The 18,722-nt window shown below is 46.3% G+C and overlaps 1 protein-coding gene across 5 annotated transcripts in view; it reads right to left on the bottom strand.

Annotated features, from left to right (window-relative positions):
* MAP3K8 (mitogen-activated protein kinase kinase kinase 8) overlaps positions 1–18,271 on the bottom strand; it is a 34,553-nt gene extending 16,282 nt beyond the window's left edge. Inside the window, exons 1-6 of one of the 5 annotated variants that reach the window (XM_043479966.1) lie at positions 18,150–18,271; positions 15,954–16,107; positions 10,788–10,916; positions 9,671–10,460; positions 8,903–8,985; positions 4,947–5,308 (exon numbers count right to left, since the gene is read on the bottom strand). In XM_043479966.1, the coding sequence (XP_043335901.1) occupies positions 4,947–5,308; positions 8,903–8,985; positions 9,671–10,460; positions 10,788–10,916; positions 15,954–16,005 (1,416 nt within the window). In that variant the 5' untranslated portion in view covers positions 16,006–16,107; positions 18,150–18,271. The other 4 variants (XM_043479967.1, XM_043479968.1, XM_043479971.1 and 1 more) reach the window with 4 other exon arrangements.
* Between the last annotated feature and the right edge of the window lie 451 nt (positions 18,272–18,722).

The following is an 18,722-nucleotide window of genomic DNA, read 5'->3' as shown; positions in this document are numbered from 1 at the left end:
CAAGTGTTGGCTAGTATGTGGTTCTGCAAAGTCCTGGGATCTTTCCAAGCCCTAGACCTTCCCTATCTGGGTTTGAAATATTTTTCCCCTTTTTCTTCTTTCTAGCAGCCTAAGTAGATAATCTTCTGGAAATCTCTGTTGTCCATTATCTCTGTCAACTCTTCCATGTACTAAAGCCACATTCAAGTGCAGACATTGGAGGCATGCTGTCCGTGTGTGTGTGTGTGTGCTCAGTCGCCCAGTCATGTTCAACTTTTTGCAACGCCATGGACTGTCACCGCCAAGCTCCTCTGTCCATGAGATTCTCCAGGCAAGAATACTGGAGTGGTTTGCTATTTCCTTCACCAGGAGATCTTCCTGACCCAGGGATCAAACCCCCATCTCCTGTGTCTCCTGCATTCACAAGCGAATTCTTTACCACTGCATCACCTGGGAAGCCCCTATGCTATCCATTTACTCATCCCGATCACTGCCATTGGCATGACACATCGCCAGCCCAGAAACAGCATTTGAGTAGGTAAGTCAGTGAGAATGATTCCACAAGGGTGATGTGGTAGCTAGAAAATGGATATGACCTTGGGCTACATGAAGAGAGACGAGGGATCTAGAACAAAGGCCAAGCTGGCTCTGTGCTCCCCTGCTGGTCCCACAGCAAAGGGGCAGCCAGGTTCAAGCGCGGGGCTGTAAGATGGGTACTGGCTGGGGCCTGTGCACGAGGAGGGGCAGGCACAGCCAGGGCTGATGGGGAGAGAAGAGGGAAGACGTGGGGGACGAGGGAAGAAGAGGGAACACGTGCAGTTTTGCAAACACTGGGAGGACTGTCGTAAGGAAGGAGAGTGACAACCACAAAGGCCTGTGTCCTTTCAACACTCTCAATGTGCACACAGACCACTTGCAATTATTTGACCCCAAACAACCATGTGGAGTGAATGTGGCCATTTACCCATTTTACAAATGAGTGAATGGAGGCATGGAGGTTGTAGTAGCTGGCGTGGGGTCACCTACTCCATTTCAGAGCTGAGATACACGCCAGGCACTTGAACTCAGGGGTCTGCTCTCTTCACCACTACTCATCATATATGTATGAGTCATCCCATTTTTATGGCCAAGAAGTAGGGCTAGGACTAAGGGCGCTCAGAGATAAATGCTTGTGCCATCTAAGGAAGGACTTCTCTGCAATCAGTTGGCCTGATATGACGATATATGCCCCAGAATATGATGCATGCTTCGTCACAGGTTTCCAAGCAAAGGCCAAAATGCCCCAGCAATTATTGGAGATGATGAATGGGGTGAGCCAAGCCTCAGAGAGAGAGCTTGATTCAAGTATATTTAAGGTTTTTTTTAAGACTGAGAAGCCAGTAATCCATGACTAAGCCCAGAGGAGCAGCACTCAGCATCACACACCCACACCTCTGAGCGAGCTCCTTGGGGATCTTCAGCTTCCCAATAATCACGCAAGAGTTGAGTGTTGAGAACCCATTTTAGGCTACTCATCCCCAGATGTGGGTGAGAGTTGGTCTAGATTATAGGTAACTTGTAGCACCCTCATACAAAGCAATCCCTGGCTTAGTCTCCTCAAGTTTCTTCCCCAGGTCCTGTGGATGTTGGAGGGATCTTTATAAATATTATTTTTAGGAAAACAGCAGATACCTGCACACACATGCAGACCACTGTTTCACATGCCTGTGCTTCAGGTTATTTTTGTATTCCTGGGCCCTCCACCCCGTCTAATTCCATGGTGCTGTGATTGTCGGTTGCCAGCAACACACCATGTATCTATGCCTCCAATCTCACCATCTGGAACATTCTCTGCTCTCCATCCCCTTCATCTGGCTGATTCCAACTCAGTAATTAAAACATCACTTCCTCTTGGGGGGAATTCCCCTGGCAAGGCAGTAGTTAGGACTCAGCAGTTCTACTCCGCCAGGGCCCAGGGTTCAATCCCTGGTTGGGGAACTAAGATTCAGTTTGCAGAATCTTAGTTCTGCAAATTGCATGGTGTGGCCAAAAACAAGGGGGGAAAAATTCTTTTTTAATTCCTCTTGGAGGCCTCTCTGATATCAAGGCCTCATGGTTATGTGAGGTATCTTGCCTGACCATTCCCCTGATCAGGGTGTAGCTGTATTGAGAAATATTACACTGCATTATGATTACATGTTTACTTGCCTCCTTCAGCACGCAGAAAGCGACCAGGAAACACAGATTGTATTTCTAGCACCTGAAAAAGCATCTCATGCTCTGTAGATATTTGAGCTCTGTCTAGCAAACAAATGGACAAATCCTGGAAGGAGAGCATATGGTCCATTTGAAGGTACACTTGGAACCAATGTGTTTAGTAGATGATTAGCCATCATCTTGTAAAACAGAGAAACAGAATTTCCCCGAATTCCCTTCCGTACATTCCCAATTCTATGGCCCATCTCTCATCAGTCTGATTGGCCAGGGGAAAGAAGGGAAGTCTCTACATATTTACAAGCAAAAACAATGTGTTTATTCTGTATGGTTTCCTTTAAAATAGTCATTTTAACAAGTAAGTATGCAAAAAAACCCCACATAAACCATTATGTTTCTGATCATAGACATATATGTTATTTTGAACCAGAGTTCTCCAGCTGTATTTTAGCTAAGACAAACAGATATGACCCCTAGTTCAAATTATGACTTCCCATGTATGAAAAGAAGTACTCTTCTCAAGACAAAGTTAAGTATCAAATACAGTTTGGCATATCCAGACCAAAGCAAGTTATACAACAATGCAAAACGTAACCTTTACTTTTTTTTTGTAAAACGTGATTTTGCAATCTTGCTGGCAATTGAGCTATAGGTGAACACAGCTGGCTTCTAACAAAACAATTCTTTATAGCTGACCTAAATCACTGTGTTGTTTTGAACTGAACAAATGTGGTACACAAAAAATAATAATAATAATTAAGTACTTGGTACAGACTCTACTTGTTCAGCACCACCCTCCATATATTAACCATCTCTCCATTTATATGCACCAAAGGAAACTGAGGTGCTTTCATCATCAGTAAGCATGTTTTGCAAGTTCCCACCCACTCCTTTGAGACTTGTTCTTTTTCAAAAATTAGATCACCTTTAGCCAGCACCTACATTCACCTTTGACACACTAAGAGACCAACCACACCTCAATACATCACCTGATCTTCTATTGTGGCAACTAAGTGTTGTCACAATATTTTGGATTATTTGCATACTTAGCATAACTAAACAAATATATCCCTTGTCATTCATACCTCACCAATTAAAGAGAGAGCATCTCTGGATAACTATTTACTGCCCACAAACTACATTTCTGCAAGAACTGAATTTAGCCAGTATTAATACTATGATGTTTCAAGATGTAACAAAAGAGGATTTTTTGTTACCAAAAATTCAGCCTTCAAAAACGTTAATTAAACAGAACATTCTTTGACATAAATTATAGCAATAATTTTTGGATCTGTGGCCTAAAGCAAAGGAAATAAAAGCAAGAATAAACTAATGGGGCCTAATTAAACCTAAAAACTTTTGCACAGCAAAGGAAACCAAGGACAAAACACAAAGACAACCTACTGAACAGGAGAAAATATTTGCAAATGATACCACCAATAAGGAAAGGGTGAATATTCAAAATATACAAATAGTTCCTACAATCAACATCAAAAAAACAAAAACCCGGTTAAAAAATGGGCAGAAGACCTTAACTGACATTTCCCCCAAGAGGATACGCAAATGGCCAACATGCATAGGAAAAGATGTTCAACATCTCTAATCATTGGGAAATGCAGATCAGGACTACAATGAGGTATCACCTCACACCTGTAAGAATGATTATCATCGAAAAGAACACAAATAACGAATGCTGATGAGGATGTGAAGATAAAGGAATCCTCCTACACTGTTGGTGGGAATGCAAATTGGTGCAGCCACTATGGAAAACAGGATGGAGGTTTCTCAAAAAACTTAAAAGAGAACCACCATATTCCCTAGCAATTCTACTCTTGGGTATACATCTGAAAAAATGGGAACAATAATTCAATAGACACATGCATCCCAGTGTTCTCAGCAGCATTATTTACAATTGCCAAGAAATGGAAGCAATCTAATCATCTGTCAACACATGAATGGATAAAGAAGATGTGGTATACACACACACACACATACACACACAATGGAATACTACTCAGTCATAAAAAAGGATGGAAATTTTGCCATTTGCAACAACATGGATGGACTTGGAGGGTATTATGCTAAGTGAAATTAAGGCAGACAAACACAAACACTATGATATCACTTATATGTAGAATCTAAAAAAAAAACCAAATTAATAAATATTAAAAAAAAGAAACAGACTCATAGAAAATAAACTAATGGGTAACAGTGGGTAGAGGGAAGGGAAGGGGGTAGAGGATTGAGAGGTATAAACTATTATGTGTAAAATAACCTACAAGGACATACTGTGTAACACAGGAAATATAGCCAATATTTTATAATAATGTACATGGAGTATAACCTTCAAGAATTGTAAATCATTATATTGTACAACTGTAACTTATACAAAATTATACATAAACTATACTATATAAAAAATATATAAAGACAAAGTCTTTATTCCCCTCTCACATGAAAGAGTCTCAAAGCCTTTCTCTTTGACTTAATTGACAAGTGACCTCTTTAGTGCATCATGAAATTAAAATTCATTCTTCTTAATTACCTATTTGTAGAACCACTTCTAAAATATGGAGAAGATTCTTTAAACGGAACTTTTAATGAAGGCTGTTTTTTTTGCAGCCTTCACGTGGAGGTCATTCCTACAGATATTCCATTTTTAAAAACCGTACCTGGCAGCCAGTCTGAACCACATTCAAATCCCACTCAGCATTAAATGTAGCAGGAGTAGGAAGCTGAACACACAGCATTCAACTGATCAGGAAAAAACATACCATATTTAACAAAATTCCAGATTCTTGTGGTCGGCGTCTGTATAAACGCTTCGCAGTGTTGGATATGTGGTTTGCAAAAGCAAGCAAGTCCTCCACGGTCCCGTATCTGACTGAGGACAACCAAGGCCCCTCCTGCCCGCTGAGCAGCAGAGACTCAGACCGCTCCTCCTCGTTGTGGTTACTGTCCTGACACATGGTCAGCAGACTGGGTTCATAAACCGCTGGCTCTTCACTTGCGTAAAGATTTTCCATAATGTCTATCACATCGGACACATTCAAATGCTTCATTAATAAATCGAGTTCTTCTTTGTTGTCACTCCCGGTGCTCATGAACTCCATCACTGTTGGGCTCTCCAGAGAGTCTGCAGAAGAAAGCGCGACTCCTTAGTTTACCATGTCTGTATCTGCGATCAATAGGAAACTGACAAGATGGATTGGGGACAGGCTTCTATGTGCCTTTGTTCATAAAATAGGGGCTGCAGCCACAGTGTGTGTGAGGTCAAGTGCACAGCCAGTGAAGAAAGGGACCGGAGATAACCGTTAATCTGGCGCTGACTTTACAGAAGGAAACCTGAGATCCAGTGAACTCACTAGCTACCCACTTACTCACTGAGTTGCTGGCATCAGCTGTAGCTTCTGAAAATAAACGTTCACTAAACCCAAGTGTGAATCTGAGGAGCAGGAGTTGAGGTGCCTGGCTCTTGACAGTTTCCAACCTGCTGCTCTCCCAAAAAGGGCAATCCTTTCTGCATGATCTCTGTGACTTTTAGGCCTTGGGTGAATTTAAAAAGAAAAGAAACTCTCTGGGAATTCCCTGACAGTCCAGTGGTTAGGACTCAGCCCTTTCACCACAGAATCCTGGGTTCAATCCCAGGTCAGGGAATGAAGATTCTTCAAGCCACATGATGTAGCCAAAGATAAATAAATACATAAAACAAAAATAGAGATACACTTAAAAAAAAAAAAAAAAAAAGAAATTCCTTTACCAAATTCAGGAACTAGCTTTGCAAATAAAATTCAGCTCCTGAAGCCAGAAGCATCTCAAATGGATTTTAATCTAAACAAATTTGGTAATGGTAAGTCAAGTTTCAGGAATAATTCTGATGCAAATAAACTTAGAAGGAAGACAGCAAACCTCAAATCCTCCTGCTGAGGACGGCTATGAGAAAGAAGATTCTTTTAACCTGTAATCAGCTGTCCCCTCCTATGACCAGAACTCTTTAACAGGACAAAGCATGCATCTCACAGACTCAAGAGGTTTCATTTAACATCTAGATCAATGACTCTCTAGAAGTTGTGGTAAGAGGCCAGGGCAGACAAATCTATCATAAGCAAGATTCAGACAAGGTCAGCTAAGTCTGCCTAGCCAAAACTGTGTTTCAGTTCTTATACACACACCAGGAGCCACACTTGGGGATCAGTAAATGAGAAAACGAAGAGAAACGAAGGGTCAACAGTGAGGCTGTAACGCAGGATTTTGGAACAATCCCATCCCAAAGCGTTAAAGATAAAAGGACTTAAGGGACCTAAGAAAATAGAAAGATATGTATGTCTACTTAAACTACTGCACTCCTGGAAGCATCCTCTCTCTGAGATATGTTTCAGGTTCTTAAAAGCACAAGCCTTCAATGCACACAGGGATACATAAAAACCACAGGCTCCCATCAACCTGGAGCATGCACACCAAATCCAGGGAAAGGGCCACCTGCCCACAAGAGCCAGACCCAGACCTCTTGGTGAATTTCACTGGAGAAATGAACCATGCAATTTTGTGCCATTATTAAGTTACTGGGGGATCAATTTCTGCTCTACAAACAGTGTCTGGGGTAAGAAGGTAAAAGATCCTGCAGTCTGACACCCCACCTAGACTCAGACTGCAGGGGATCCAATCTCTAGCCTCTCCTTTTCTGTCTGCTGATCTTGGGTAAGTACTTTACCCATGGAGCCACCTGCGAAGCCCTCTTTAACCCCACTGCACATCAACGTTCCCCATCTGTAAAATGCAAGTAATAACAGCATGTCCTTCATAGGTGGTTGTGAGGATCAAAGGAGCTCAAGAGCACAAGGTGCTAGGTGCAGAGTTTGGTACACAATAAATCAACTGTGTCTTTTGCAGCTGCTATGATGTGCATGAAAGCAAAGGACCGAGTCTGATTCCTGGCTTTGCAGATACCGCAACAGAACTGCTTTCTTATCTGCAAATGGGATGTGGCTACCTATTCCCCCACTTCTTTGCAGCAAGGTTTTAAAGATCGTTTCTAAAATAAGAGACAAAGAAAAAAAAAAGTCAGAAACCTATGAAACGTTTTGATGGCTGTTATCACTGTAGTTGCATCTAGAGAGCAAAGGAAGCCCCCCCCCCGCCCCCCAAAACCTAGCGGGTCTTTGAGGAAGACTGATTTAGGCTCTTGGAGTCTGTTGAGTTCTGAAAGGAATTTCTTAGGTTAATGGAGGAACGTTCAACTTGTGTTTCATGGGGCCGTTTAGTTGCAGTTTCTACTTGCAAAATTTACAGAAAAAAAAAAAGAAATTAAAACAAAAACAGCCCAATTTAGGATCCCACTGGCTAAAAATTTCCAAAGCTGCTGGGTTTACTTCTCAAATGGCTGGCCAGAGAGAAAGTAAAGTTCCCAGGAGTAACAGGGCTAAAGAAAGAGAGAAAAAGGTCCATACAGTTTACAAGTCAGCTGATCCAGAGAGTGGAAAGGCAGGTTTCGGTTCTTAAATTCTGCAGTAAGTCTGGAGCATTTATATGTAAAACCTAAGAGGCGGAGCCACACACACCCGTAATCTGGAAACTCGAGAAGGGAGGGAAGGCAGGAGGGAGGGCAGGGAGGTGGAGGAGTGTGTCTTCTCTGCCACTAATTCCTTAGCAACGCCACCCTCCTCTCACGCAAATCTGTGTGCTCCTGAGGCAACCCTGATGACCAGTCCATCTGCTAAAGGTCTGGGCAAAAGCCTCAGCACTTTCAGGCCTTAACCAGGCAGACAAAATGCTAACAATTTCTTAGTTATTCACCATCAGTAGCCATCTAGAAAAAGTGTGAATAGTGAAGGTATCTGTATTCCACGTTAGCCACAAGGACCCTTTTCCACATAGTTAACAGTAAAAAAAAAAAAAAGAAAAAAAAATCTGCATTAAATCACTGGTTGTTACTGCAGTTGGGGAATATACCAATTTTAGACGTGGACAAATGGGCAGATATAGTCAAAATTCTGCCCATTTGTCCATGTCTAAAATCCCATGGACAGAGGAGCCTGCAGGGTACAGTCCATGGGGCCACCAGGGTCAGACATGACTGGGTGACTAAATCACCACCACAGTCAAAATTATCTGCTCTGAATTATTTCTGACACTGGAAATACAATCAAGAGGAAATACTCTTCCTAAACATGAATGGCATACTCCTGGCTTCTTCCATCTACACAAACAAAAGTTGAGGGTTTCCTGGCAAGTGTGAGTGAAAATGCCCAACATGACTGGCCTAAGTTCCTGCTTAACAAAAGGATGATTATACCTCGTGGTACTTCCCATTTAATAGATTTTTCTGCCAAAATATTACATTGCCCCTCGGGGCACACATCCAGTAAGACTTTTTCTAATGATATTTTTGTTCTCAAAAAGCCCCAGAATGAAGCCATCCTCCCTGTATTAAAAGCACAGCCACTTCAAAATCTCTATGTGCCTCAACTCTCCAATTTTCCTTACAGGAGACCTCAGCCAAAACACTGCACACAAACCTCCACCCATCAGATCTGGGGGCGTTTGCCGATTCAGGTTACCTCCTACTTGGCTAGTACCTACAACTCAGGACACAGATACAGAAAGCCAACTGTATCAGCGCTTCTTTCCCTGTTTTTATCAAGAGCAGTCCTTTATTCTGGGCAAAAATATGTCTTTCCCAAAGTGAAACAGACATTGCAGTGTTTCACATAAAGACAGTTCACGGCCTTCCCTGTTAACTTTTGGGACAATCTGTGCGCCGTTCTTCCTTTTAAACTTCGGAATCCTGAATACTGCATTTCCAAGGGGAAACATCTGTGAAATAAAACATTTTCCCCTGAACATTCTTTCTTAGGCCAAAAGCCCAGCATTCGTCTTCTGCTATAATCACTCTATTAGTCACAGAAGACGGTCCACCAAACAAGCACGAAACTTAAAAGTTTCAGCTCTTACACGACTCTCGGTCCCGCCAGCCCCCACCCCTACTCCCTTCCTCCCTTCTCTTTCCTTAAAGCGAAGGGAGCCTTAAAGGGCTTGCAAGTTAGAAGAGCACCCCTCGTTAGGGCGAGGGGCAGCGGGGGCCCCCGCCTCCGGGGTGCACTCACCGGGTCTGGGCAGAGAGGGCAGCCGTGCGGGGGGCGCAAGCGGCTGGGGGCGCGGTGACAGCTGGTCCCAGCCTCCGGGTGCATCGCCCGGACCTGCACTGCTCGCGCGCTCGGGATCCGGGAAACGGGAGGAAGGGGGAGGAGTCGGGGGCGGCGCCCCGAGAGACCCTTGCGCAAGGTGCTTTCCAGCTGTGCCGGCTGCCGCGACTACCCGCGCGCAGCAGCGGAGCGCCGCAGCTGGAGGCCGGCAGCCCCTACCTCCTGGATCCCCGGAGCACACACCGCACCCCCACGCCCTGATGCCGGGGCTCCCTGGATCTCAGGGTGGGAACCGCCGGGGCACCCAGCAGGGCTGCGATCTAACGATACCCCTGAACCCCCAAAGTCTGCGGTACCTGCGGCCTCCGCGCGGTCCCGCGGGCAGAGCGCTCCCGCCGCGGTCCCCCGACGGCTCTCCTCGCAGCTGGTGGGCAGCCCCCGGGAGCCGGGCGCTCCGGGGTCCCCAGGCCCGGCGACAGCAGAAGCGGGAGCCAGGGCGACGGGCCCCAGAGCGTGGCGCGCAGTCCAGGTCCGAGCTGCCAAATGAGCCCGGAGCAGCTCGCGCTCCCGAGACGCCCTCGTCGGCCCCTGAGTCACTGCGTCTGAGCCGGCCGAGGGGCGGCGCAGCGGACTCCAGCCGCCGCCTCCCCGCCTTTTCCATTTCCCCTTTCTCTCCGTAAACAGAAAGAGCCCGCCGGCTTGCGGGACAGCCCAAGCCCCCGCGCTGGGAAATTCCGTCCTCCCCCCACCCCACTAGCCCGCGGGGCCCGGGGCGGAGCTGGAGGCGGGACAGGGGTGGGGCGCGCCCTGAGCGGAATCGGCCTCGCCACGCCTCCCGGGGACCCGGACTACCGCGCGGCACCTGCCCTAGGCCTGGGACAACACCGACGAGTTCCCTCTGAGCCGGGGTACCCGGCAGCCAGGGTGCTAGAGGGCACCCAAATGCGGAGTTGGCAAGGGCGACCGCGACTCGGCACCCTGTCCCCAAAGAAAGATCGTAGTTCCTAACGTGCTGGCGGCCTCGGCAGTACTCCGGTGTCCCCGGCTGTTTGGGCTCAGATTTCGGTTCAGGTCCGCGCCCCGCTCCACACCGCACCCACTCAGGTTCCAGGGCTTGCGAGAAGCGGCCGCAGTGTAAACCCGAACCTGGGGAGTTTGGTATGGAGTAAGGGTGAGCCCCTGGACCCAGGCCAGGATCGCCGCCAGCAAAACCTGGTTTCGCTTTTTCCGGCCTTCATTGGAACTGGTTATTGGTGGTGCTGCCCGATCCCAAAGTATGTCTGCCCTGATTTCCTCCTAACCCCAGCCAGCGTCTAGTCTGGGAGTCTGTCCTGCTGGGGAAGAAGCTCAAAGTTCATCTAGAGTGATCGTCCTTCTGAAGTGGAAAGCGTTTGCTCCCAGGGAAGCCGGAAGAAGATTCTGGGGAAATAGCGCCCCTCTGCGAAATCCACATTCCCAAAACTTACTGCGTACCTGCTCTCACGCTCCCGCCAGTAGTGCCTGAGTCTTGCTGGGTACCTTTTGCAAGACAGGCAGAAGGAGATGCTGTTAGGCAGGGGTCCCCAACCTCGAGGATGTAATCCCTGATGATCTGAGGTGGAGCTGATGTCATAATGATAGAAATAAAATGCACAAGAAATGTAATGCACTTGAATCACCCCCCCAAACCATCCACCACCACCCGCTTCTCAGTTCAGTTAAGTCGCTCAGTAGTGTCCAACTCTGCGAACCCATGGACTGCAGCATGCCAGGCTTTCCTGTCCATCACCATCTCCGGGAACTTGCTCAAACTCATGTCCATCGAGCCGGTGATGCCATTCAACCATCTCATCCTCTGTTGTCCCCTTCTCCTGCCTTCAATCTTTCCCAGCATCAGTGTCTTAAAACTGTTTTCACAAAACTGGTCCCAGGTGTCAAAAAGGTTGCCGACTGCTGCTCTTAGGCACACACCCTCTCTCCGTGTTAGCGACTCAGACCTTGGATGTGCCTTGTGGAGCCCAGATTCAAACGTCTTTCGAGACTGCATTGGACTCGCTATAAGACTCTTCATATTTCTCCTATGGAAAGTGAACTGTTACTCCCACCCAAAGAAATCATCTGAGAATTGCCAGTGTAGGGAGGCTAGCTGAGATGAAGAGCAAGGCCCTCGCTGTAGGACCTTAACTCCCTTCATTTCTCTGTGCTTCTGTTTCCCACAATGGTAACAAGGTGATTGATAGGGGCCCAGGGTTTTAGTAAAATGGTGAGGACTGTTTGGGAACTAAGTCATCCCCCAGATGATTTTAAATACTAGGGTGCTGCGACATGAATGAGGCATGTGCCATTTCCAGGCGGTCCCAGTGCTGAACCACTCCCTACCCCCAACCTGGTCCAGGGGACTAGGTTTTTTCTGCTCCTGGAGGAGGACGTGCTACCTAGACCGACCCAGTTGCTCTGACTACGCAGGGACTGCCAGCGCCCAGGCTGGGAGAAGCCCGGCTGGCCTGGACACGGACTCCGTGGAATTTGGCCGAAACTCAAGAGCAGATTATGCCAGTCGCGGCTGAAACTGAAGCATTTACTACTTAGTCTTTTCTCTGGGAACCAGATTGGCCGGGTTGTTGCCTCTAACTGTAACATGAGAAACGTCTCTCCGTCTCTCCCCTTATCTGTTGTCTTTCACCAAGGAAGGATGAGTTTTATAAGCATTTTAAAAATAGAAACATGGAACCGCCCCCTTGATGAGCTCATGAAAACCACACCTAATCTTCTGGGAACTAAGTATTAGCCTTGTTTCCTACACAGAGATCTTCCAAATATAGCTTCATTTTAAGGAGCTGCTGAAATGGCTTCTCCAGGGGTGGGGGTTCTCTCTGGTTCTTCGTTGCTTATGCAATAGCAGATTTCATCTGGTGGGGTGAATTAAGAGGCTTTACTCACTTTTTAATGTCTAACAGAGATTGACCCTGGTGACCCGGATTACTGGAGAGAGAGGACAATTGAAGGGAAAGAAAAAGTTTGCAGACTACTTGCGTTTTTCTCCGTCAAGACTTTGTTACACAGGCTTGCAAAAGCAATCCTGCTCAGTATCCTGGAAAAGTGAGGCTTCAGCTTGCTGAGGAGAAGCCACCCAGCGGGGAGTGTGCACAGCCAAAGAGGGGTGATTAAAGCAGAGATGGCTGTTTGCAGCCAGCAAAATGCACTTGAAAACTGAGCTGCAAGGTTGCACTTTACCTGAAGAGGCTTCTCCACAGGTGCATTGGGACAGTAATAGGCTTGTTATCTGTAGCGCAGAAATCAGAGCTCATTAACACCCAGGACCAAGGTGATTAACGACGGTAGGTGTGTCAGTCTCTGTAACCCTAACAAGATCTATGCTGATAAACAGAATACAGGACACTGCTTTCCAGTCTTTTTCATATTCATAAAAATTATAGTATTTTTCTAGAATACTTGGATAAGCTGGAATAAATTGGAGGATACCTATATGTGACTTGGGCTTCCCTGGTGGTTCAGTGGTAAAGAATCCGCCTGTCATGCAGGAGACACAGGTTTGATCCCTGGGTTGGGAAGATCCCCTGGAGAAGGAAATGACAACCCACTCCAGTATTCTTGCCTGGGAAATCCCATGGAAAAAGGAGCCTGGTGGGCTACCGTCTATGAAGTCACTGAGTTAGACACAGTTGAGTGACTAAACAACAATATGTGACTTGAAGAAGAATGTATCAATATTTCATTTTCTTAAATTATAATAACAATAATAACATTTGAGGAAAATCATTAAATCTTGAGTTTTAGTAAAGTTTTAAATAAGATGTTTTTAAAGTTAGGCAGAACTTGAGCCTGATTTCATCAGCATAACATTTTGCTATCTGGCTTTTGTTGCAGCTATACATATTTACCCACTATCCTGGGTAGCTCAAATGGTAAAAAATCTGGCCACGATGCAGGAGACCTGGGTTGCATCCCTGGGTTGAGAAGATTCCCTGGAGAAAGGCATGGCAACCCACTCCAATATTCTTGCCTGGAGAATTCCATGGACAGAGGACCTGGTGGCTACAGTCCATGGAATCGTAAAGAGTTGGACAAGACTGAGCGACTAACACTTTCACATACATATTTACCTATTCAGTTCAGTTGCTCAGTTGTGTCTGACTCTTTGCGACCCATGGACTGCAGCATGCCAGGCTTCCCTGTCCATCACCAACTCCTGGAACCTGCTCACACTCATGTCCATCGAGTCGGTGATGCCATCCAACCATCTCATCCTCTGTTGTCACCTTCTCCCACCTTCAATCTTTCCCAGCATCAGGGTCTTTTCAAATGAGTCAGTTCTTTGAAGCATCAAGTGGCAAAAGTATTGGAGCTTCAGTTGGAGCATCAGTCCTTCCAATGAATATTCAGAACTGATTGATTTCCTTTAGGATGGACTGGTTGGATCTCCCTGCAGTCCAAGGGACTCTCAAGAGTCTTCTCCAACACCACAGTTCAAAAGCATCAATTCTTTGGAGCTCAGCTTTCTTTATAGTCCAACTCGCACATCCATACATGACTACTAGAAAAACCATAGCTTTGACTAGACAGACCTTTGTTGGCAAAGTAATGTCTCTGCTTTTTAACATGCTGTCTAGGTTGGTCATAACTTTTCTTCCAAGGAGCAAGCATCTTTTAATTTCATGGATGCAGTCACCATCTGCAGTGATTTTGGAGCCCCCCAAAATAGCTTATCACTGTTTCCATTGTTTCCCCATCTATTTGCTATGAAGTGATGGGACCAGATGCCATGATCTTAGTTTTTTTTTTTTCTTAGTTTTTTTAATGTTGAGTTTTAAGCCAATATTTTCACTCTCCTCTTTCAGTGTCATCAAGAGGCTCCTCAGTTCCTCTTCGCTTTCTGCCATAAGGGTGTTGTCATCTTCATAGCCAAGGTTATTGATATTTCTCCCAGCAATCTTGATTCCAGCTTGTGCTTCATCCAGCCCAGCATGTCACGTGATGTACTCTGCATATAAGTTAAATAACAGGGTGACAATATACAGCCTTGAGGTACTCCTTTCCCAATTTGGAACCAGTCTGTTGTTCCATGTCTGGTTCTAACTGTTGCTTTCTGACCTGCATACAGGTTTCTCAAGAGGCAGGTCAGGTGGTCTGGTATTTCCATCTCTTTCAGAATTTTCCAGTTTGTTGTGATCCACACAGTCAAAGGCTTTGGCATAGTCAGTAAAGGAGAAGTAATGGGTAAAGCCTCTTACCCACTAAGAGGTTTGAATAATGACCTCTTTAAACTTCTGATAATAACCTTCAGATGAGAAAGTGTGCAGACACATAAGTAATAAATGTAAAACCATTATAATAATCTTTAAATTTTCTGAACAGTTGAAATTCTGTTTTAAAAATCCAGTAGGTCTTGATTTTTTCATTCAACAGGTAGGTTTCTTATGATAAGTGAATTTCAATGATAATTGAATGTTTTCATATTAAGTCTTTCTAAGGAGTGAGGCTGTAATGTGAAAACTTGCCTGCACTATCAGAGCATTTAGCTTGGATGCCGCTAAAAAGACACAGCACACTGAAGGATGAAGCATGGTGGGGCAGGAGGGAAGATTCTGGACCGTTTGTCCCACTCCTTGCCCTGCCTCCACTTCTGATGCTCTATGGGCTTTGGCCTTGTTCCTCTGGAACACAAACAGCTTCCTCCAGCCTGGACTGGGCCCCTTGCAGCTGTTGGCAGATGGACCTGCTGGCCTCACTCAGCATCCTGGGGTGGATTAGGGATTCCATCAGACCTGCGGGGACCACATGAGCAACAGTACCTTCCACTCTGACCCCACTGTCACTCTATAGCATCCCAGAGATGACCACAGAGGCCCCCGAATGCCTTAATGCTGCAGTCCCCAACCTTTTTGGCACCAGCAGCTGGTTTTGTGGAAGACAACTTTTCCATGGACTGGGGTTGGGGTGGGGGTAGTGGCATTGGAGGCAGAATGGAGATGGCTTCAGGATGATTCAAATCCATTCCATTTATTGTGCACTTTCTTTCTGTTATTATGACCTCAGCTCCACCTGAGATCATCAGGCATTAGATCCTGGAGGGTGGGGACCCTTGCCTTAAGGAATATGTGCACGCCCAGTCTCTTAGTCACATTCAATACTTTTCGATCCCATGGACTGTAGCCCATCAGGGTCCTCTTCTATGGAACTTTCCAGACAAGAATACTGGAGAGGGTCACCGTTTCCTACTCCAGGGGATCTTCCTGTCTCAGGGAATGAACACACATCTCGTGAGTCTCCGGCATGGGCAGGCAGGTTCTTGACCACTGCGCCTTTAAGGAATACAAGGGTATCTATGTTCCTCCACATCACTGTGCAGGGCTTTCCCCTACAGATCCCTCCTAGGACTCAGGGCAGAGGACAGACCAGGATGAAGGGGACAGTTTTCTCTGTCCACCTCTTTCCTTTGTCTTCTCCTCAACTTTGGGGACTAGAGAGGGAAATGGCAAGCCACTCCAGTACTCTTGCCTGGGAAATCCCATGGACAGAGGAACCTGGAGGGCTACAGTCCACGGGGTCACATAAAGTTGGACACAGCTGAGTGCACACACACACACACGCGCGTTCGTGTGCGCACACACACCCCTTTGGGGACCTCACTGTACTCACCAACTTTTGCTCTCACGGTGCAAAGTGGGATCAGCAATGATAAGAAGGCCATGGGCCTGGGGCAGAGGTGGCGTCCTCTGGTGGGGGTTGGGGTGAGAAACCCGCTGCTTCCTGGTCTCTCTCAGCTGTGGTTGGTGTTCACCTCTGAATAAACCTGTGTATACCGGGCCTGGGTGTGAACCAGAGACCTTCTGCTCTTAATGTGCAGAAAGCTCAAACTCCGGACTCTCACAGTACCTAAATTGCACCCGTTTTATATGAAATGTATTCTTTTTTCATTCATTGCTTTGTGCTGTGACTTCCTCAAATGTGCCACTCTCTGAAAACAGAAACTTCTGATCTGTGCCTGTCTCTTCCACCTCCTGAATGGAAACTCCCAGTGCAGCATTTCTTAATCTCCGGCTTCCGAGATTACCACACGGCTCAGGATGTACCCCCCCACCAAGGAACCATTTGGGGCTCTCTCCTCTGGCAGATGCAATTGCTTTCATTTTTCACACTTGTAGAGGGGGGAGGAGGACTCCGCAACAAGACTCCCCCTAACTGTGTGGGGCCACGCGTTGGAGCAGTCCCTGGTGGGCTGGTGGACATTCTCTGCTAGGCACCACCCACGACTCCTTGTTAACCAGAGTCTCCTTATCCCAGGACCAGATGTCACCTGCAAACACAATATGAGGGACTATTGGCGACTTACTGCCCCAGTGAGGCAAGGAATTTTTTAAAAAATTAAGTACAGCCTGATCTGCAAGTGTAAATGCAGAGGTAGAAAAAAAAAGTCACTATAATAGCATCCTCTCCAAAAACAATCATTACTAACTTCCTTTGGAATGGCGTTCTTCGCAGACTACACATTAGGAAATTGGCTGGATTACTGTTTCAACAGCCCTTTTAAAAGGGTGTCGGGTGCTTATTCTCATGTGAGTGCTTTAAACCAAGTGAGTCAAATACATTTGGGGTTTTCCTTTGCATTTACAGCACTAACAACAATTGCAAGGACTTCCCTGGTGATCCAGGGGTCAAGAATCTGCCTGTCAATGCAGGAGACACAGGTTCTATCCTTGGTCCAGGAAGATTCCACTTGCCGTGGAGCAACTAACCTCCATGCATCACCTCCAGGTCTTTAGATTGAAAATCTTTTGTCTCTAATCATGGGAAGAGAGGTTGTGAAGGCATTTCATCTGTCTCCTAGTAGGTAGAGATACAGAAGAGGGCTAAGCCCAGGAAACCTCAGAAATGGAACACTAGTTTTGATTATGCTTAAAGGGAAACTGGGCTTCCCAGGTTGACACAGTAAAGAATCCACCTGCCAATTCAGGAGATTTAGGAGACTCGAGTTCAGACCCTGGGTTGGGAAGACCCCTTGGAGGAGGGCATGCAACCCACCCCAGTATTCTCGACTGGAAAATTTTGTGGACAGAGGAGCCTAGTGGGCTACAGTCCATGGGGTCACAAAAAAGTCAGACATGACTGAGCACAGCCTCGCAAGCACAAAGGGAAGCCAGCTTTAATTATTCTTGGAGTCTGAGGGAGCCCAGAGAAACTTCCTGCCCCTCTCACCCTGGTCCTGGGTGGGGTGATGGGTGCCTGGAGGCACTGATGGGCTTAAGAGTATCCTGAGACGTTCTCCTGGTTGTTGAGGGCAGATGGATGGGCAGTGTCTCCCTGTTGTCCACCCAGGTCTCGCACAGAGAGCAATGCCCCTAGGCCAAGACTCTCCCCAAAACAGGAGTCCTTGCCCAGATGCCTACAGACATGCTGAAATGGAGCCTATTTCTATCAGCTCACAGAACCGGCAATAAACTCCTTATGATTCATGAGACCTGGTTGTTAAGTTTTGCTACTGCCACTAAGTCGCTTCAGTCATGTTCGACTCTGTGCGACCCAGTAGACGGCAGCCCACCAGGCTCCCCCATCCCTGAGATTCTCCAGGCAAGAATACTGGAGTGGGTTGCCATTTCCTTCTCCAATGCATGAAAGTGAAAAGTGAAAATGAAGTCGCTCAGTCGTTTCCAACTCTTAGCGACCCCACAGTCTGCAGCCTACCAGGCTCCTCCGTCCATGGGATTTTCCAAGCAAGAGTACTGGAGTGGGGTGCCATTGCCTCCTCCAGTTGTTAAGTACAGTCAAAACTAAACATAAAATTATAAGTAAATGAAATCTATATAAAAGACAAAGTGATAAATTATAAAAACTTACCACGTCCTGATTATTCTACTGCATGGAATTGTTTCTCAGCTCTTGAGGTCATTCATGTTTACTACATCCCCATAGTGGAAATACGACACCGTGATGGGCGCCCAAATGTCTTTCCAACTCTGCATTCAGTGGCCTCAAGTTAGCAGCTTAAAATAGGCCATCGTGGGAGTTTTTACACCACAGAAACCAGCAAACACTACAAACCAGGGCAGGGCTTTCACAAGGCTGGTTGTTAAATATTTATCAGCCCAGCAAAAGCTGTGTCCGTGCACTTTTGACACCCTTTTTAGGTACTTTTGACATGTTTTAGGTTATTTGTTTTTGCACTCTACCCACCTTTTCTAATATTAATAATCCATCAGAATATCTCATATTTCTACCCAAGTAGAAAATGCCTGACAGTGAACGGTGTTCATGGGCCACCATCTCTCTGTTACCCCTGGACCTTCATCCTTGTTCTAACAGTAAAGCCGTGGGTTGTGGGGAAGGGCATCAGGGGTGTGTCCTGAGAGCCAGGCTACAGCCTAGGGTGGCCCCTTGGGGGCAGAGGCAGCAGACACTTTCCTTCATAAA

This window comes from Cervus canadensis, chromosome 10 (genome assembly GCF_019320065.1).
Source record: "Cervus canadensis isolate Bull #8, Minnesota chromosome 10, ASM1932006v1, whole genome shotgun sequence".
NCBI lineage: Eukaryota > Metazoa > Chordata > Mammalia > Artiodactyla > Cervidae > Cervus > Cervus canadensis.
Note: the sequence above shows the minus strand (reverse complement) of the source record. Positions and strands in the feature narration are given on the sequence as shown.